The 3,443-nt window shown below is 34.3% G+C and overlaps 1 protein-coding gene across 13 annotated transcripts in view; it reads right to left on the minus strand.

Moving 5' to 3' along the window:
* The window catches only part of LOC106869124 (sorbin and SH3 domain-containing protein 1), a 482,929-nt gene that overhangs the window by 204,939 nt on the left and 274,547 nt on the right, over window positions 1–3,443 (minus strand). For 12 of the 13 annotated variants that reach the window (XM_052968338.1, XM_052968340.1, XM_052968337.1 and 9 more), the window contains one exon: window positions 143–181. The exons of the other annotated variant lie outside the window; for it this stretch is intronic. In XM_052968338.1, coding sequence (XP_052824298.1) covers window positions 143–181 — 39 coding nt within the window. The remainder of the gene's footprint in view (window positions 1–142; window positions 182–3,443) is intronic. 13 annotated transcript variants of the gene reach the window in all.

The following is a 3,443-nucleotide window of genomic DNA, read 5'->3' on the forward strand; positions in this document are numbered from 1 at the left end:
TATTTAAAACCTTCACTTGACATTTCTAAATATCTACTACACTTGCTGTTCATTTTTCTTGAAAAGGCAAAGTTTACAAAAGCCTATCATAGTGCTAAAAGGTAAAAATGACTAGTGCTCGTGAAATATTGAATAGAAATACCTTATTTCTTTGTCTGCTTGGATAAGACAATGGTCTGATCTGGAAACATGCAAATAGCCAGTGAATATAAATATATATATATATATATATATATATATATAAATTTTCACAAGGAAAAGGTTGACAAGGACTTCAAAGTTTCAACTTACTTGCCAACTTTTCCTTGTGAAAACATATACTCTACTAAAAAGTACTGAGTGACTTTTCAGTTTAATGTCAAAATTATATAAACATATCTTCACAAAAAACAAACATTAATACGTACATATACACATATATATACTATAGGAAACACTAATTTTATAATAATGATGATGGTTATGATGATTTATTTTATATGCCTCAAGGACATCTGATGAAGAGGACATTACAATGATAGTTTCCAATTTGTGTGGTGTTTTACATAAAAAATGTTGAGGAGAAGAAGGCTGAGATAAAAAGTATACATAGTATACAAAATATGTGAACACATGGATGATACAGTCATCCTAATACAGGAGATCTTTAACTGGAGCCGATCAAAGAACCCCATAGAACCAGGATCACCCTGACCACAAAGAGCACAAGCCCTTGTACAACTGTTGTTCTCCAATCTACAGATGCATGCTTGGAGAAATTCTATTCACCCTGACCATTTTTGAACAGATGCCTATCTCTTAGCAAATTTCCACTCTCATTTTCCTTGAAAGAAAGTTGACAAGAGTTTGACTGAAGATAAAGTTGTCTGTTCACAATCCGTCACATAACCTTTTTCACATAACCTTTTTCTCCATAGCCACTAGACGGAGGAACACTGCATGACTTGCCTTGCTAAAACTGGGCAGTAGGGTGATTCTCACAATGCACTTGTAATTGTAATAATAATAATAATAATAATAATAATAATAATAATAATTATCTTTAATATAGGCACAAGGCCTGAAATTTGTAGGGAGAGGGTTAGTTGATTATATCAAATCCTAACTCAACTGCTATTTATTTTATTGACCCTGAAAGGATAAAAGGCAAAGTCAACGTCAGCAAAATTTGAATTCAGAATGTAAAGATGGGTGAAATGCTGCTAAGCATTTTCTCTGGCATGCTAACAATTCTGTCAGCTCACCACCATAATAATAATAATAATAATAATAATAATATAACAATGATGATGACGATGATGATTCCTAGCATAGGCTTGTTGCCATATGTTTTGGTGGTAGTTGATTGAATGGACCCTAATACTTAGCTGGCACTTACTTTATTGACACTTTTAAGTATGAAATCCAGTCAGCTTTAATAGTATTTGAACTCAGGGCATAAAGGGAACTAACTATTGTGAGGTATTTTACCCAGCATACTGATTTTATCACCAATCCCTAAAAATAATAACAAAACAATCATTTCTAATATTGGCAAAAGGCCTTAAATTTGTGAGGAGTGGGAGTTAGTTGATTAAATTGACCTCAGTACTTAACTAGTACTTTATTTTATTGACATTGAAAGTACAAATGATAAAGTCGACTTCAGCCAGGTATGAACTCAGAATGTAAAGAGTTAGAACAAATATTTATAATATACTAATTATGATAACACTAATGATTCCTAATTTAGGTGCAAGGCCATCAATTTTGAGGAGAAGCTGTTGGTTGATACTATCAACCTCACTACTTGACTGGTACTTTATTTTATCAACACTAAAGGATGAAAGGCAAACTTGGGCCTTGCAGGATTTGAACTCAGAAGAACATTCTGAGTTCAAATCTTGCCAAGACCAACTTTGTCTTTCATGCTTTGGGTCAGAAGAAATGCCACAAGGCATTTTGTCTGACACTAATGTTTCTACCAACCCACTACTCTTGATGTAATAACACCACATTATTATTGTTCATAAACACTCAACAGATTAGACTGTTAGAAGAGAAAAGAATCCTAACATCGGGCTACAACAAGTAACCTTGGATGCCAAGAATCCTCCTAAGTATCTTAGCTGTCCCTAATAACAGTTTTCTGCAGCTGTACTAATCTGGGTTTTATGCCTATTTCCTCTATCCATCTGTTCAGACCTTTAGGGGTAGTTCCCAATGCACCTACAACTACTAGGATACATTTTACCCACACTTTCCATAGTCTCTGTAATTCAATAGTTAGGTCCTGGTACTTTGCTATTTTTTCATCATTTGGGACTGTAAAGTCAATTATCTGGCACTTTCTATTCTCTTTATCCACTACTACAAAAACAAGCCTTCTAGCTTCTGTTACTCTATCAGTCTGAATGTTAAAGTCCCACAGCATCTTGTATTTCTTACTTTCTAGTACTTTACTAGATTCATGTTCATACCATTTATCAGTATGTTCAAATCCTAGTTTTCTACATAGCTCCCCGTGGATTGCTCTCCCTAGATTGTCAATTCTTCTTCTTATTATTATTATTTTTATTATTATTACTAAGGTGGAAAACTGGCAGAATCATTAGCATGCTGGGAAAAATGCTTAGCAGCATTTCATCCATCACTACGTCCTGAGTTCAAATTCCACTGAGGTTGACTTTGCCTTTCATTCTTTTGGGGGTCAGTAAATTAGGTACCAGTGAGATACTGGGGTTGATGTAATCAAATTTCCCCACCAAATTTCAGGCCTTGTGCCTTCAGTTGAAAGGATTATTATTATTGTTGTTGTTGTTGTAGTTGCTGTTGTTAAGGCAATGAGCTGACAGATTCATCAGCACACCAAATATAATGCTTAGTGGCATTCTGTCTATCTTTATGTTCTGAGTTTATATTCCACCCAGGTTGACTTTGCCTTTCATCCTATCGAGGGTTGATAAATTAAGTACCAGTTGACAACTGAGAAAACTGTAATCGGCTCACCCCGTTCTCCAAAATTTCAGACCTTGGGCCTATAGTAGAAAGGATTATTACTATTATTATTGTTATTAACAAGGTGGAAAACTGATAGAATCATTAGCATGCCAGACAAAATGCTTAGTGAATTTTTGTCTGTCTTTACATTCTGAGTTCAAATTCTGCCAAGGTCAGTTTTGCCTTTCATCCTTTTAGGTTATAAATTAAGTACCAGTCAAGTACTGGGGTTGATGTAATTGACTTCCCCTCCCCTCAAAAACTACTGGCTTGTGTCAAAATTTGAAACCATTACTATTATCATTATTATTAATAGCAACAGCAGCAGTAACACTAGCAGTGATTGAAGATTTGATTTAAAGAAATACTTGCATAAAATTTTTGCATTGAATAAAAATTTGAACTTCTTGAGTTTGAAGCTGGAATGTGTATAATTTTTCAGAGAACCTAATTGTTTGACAAGG

The sequence above is a fragment of the Octopus bimaculoides genome, chromosome 5 (assembly GCF_001194135.2).
Source record: "Octopus bimaculoides isolate UCB-OBI-ISO-001 chromosome 5, ASM119413v2, whole genome shotgun sequence".
Taxonomy (NCBI): Eukaryota; Metazoa; Mollusca; class Cephalopoda; order Octopoda; family Octopodidae; genus Octopus; species Octopus bimaculoides.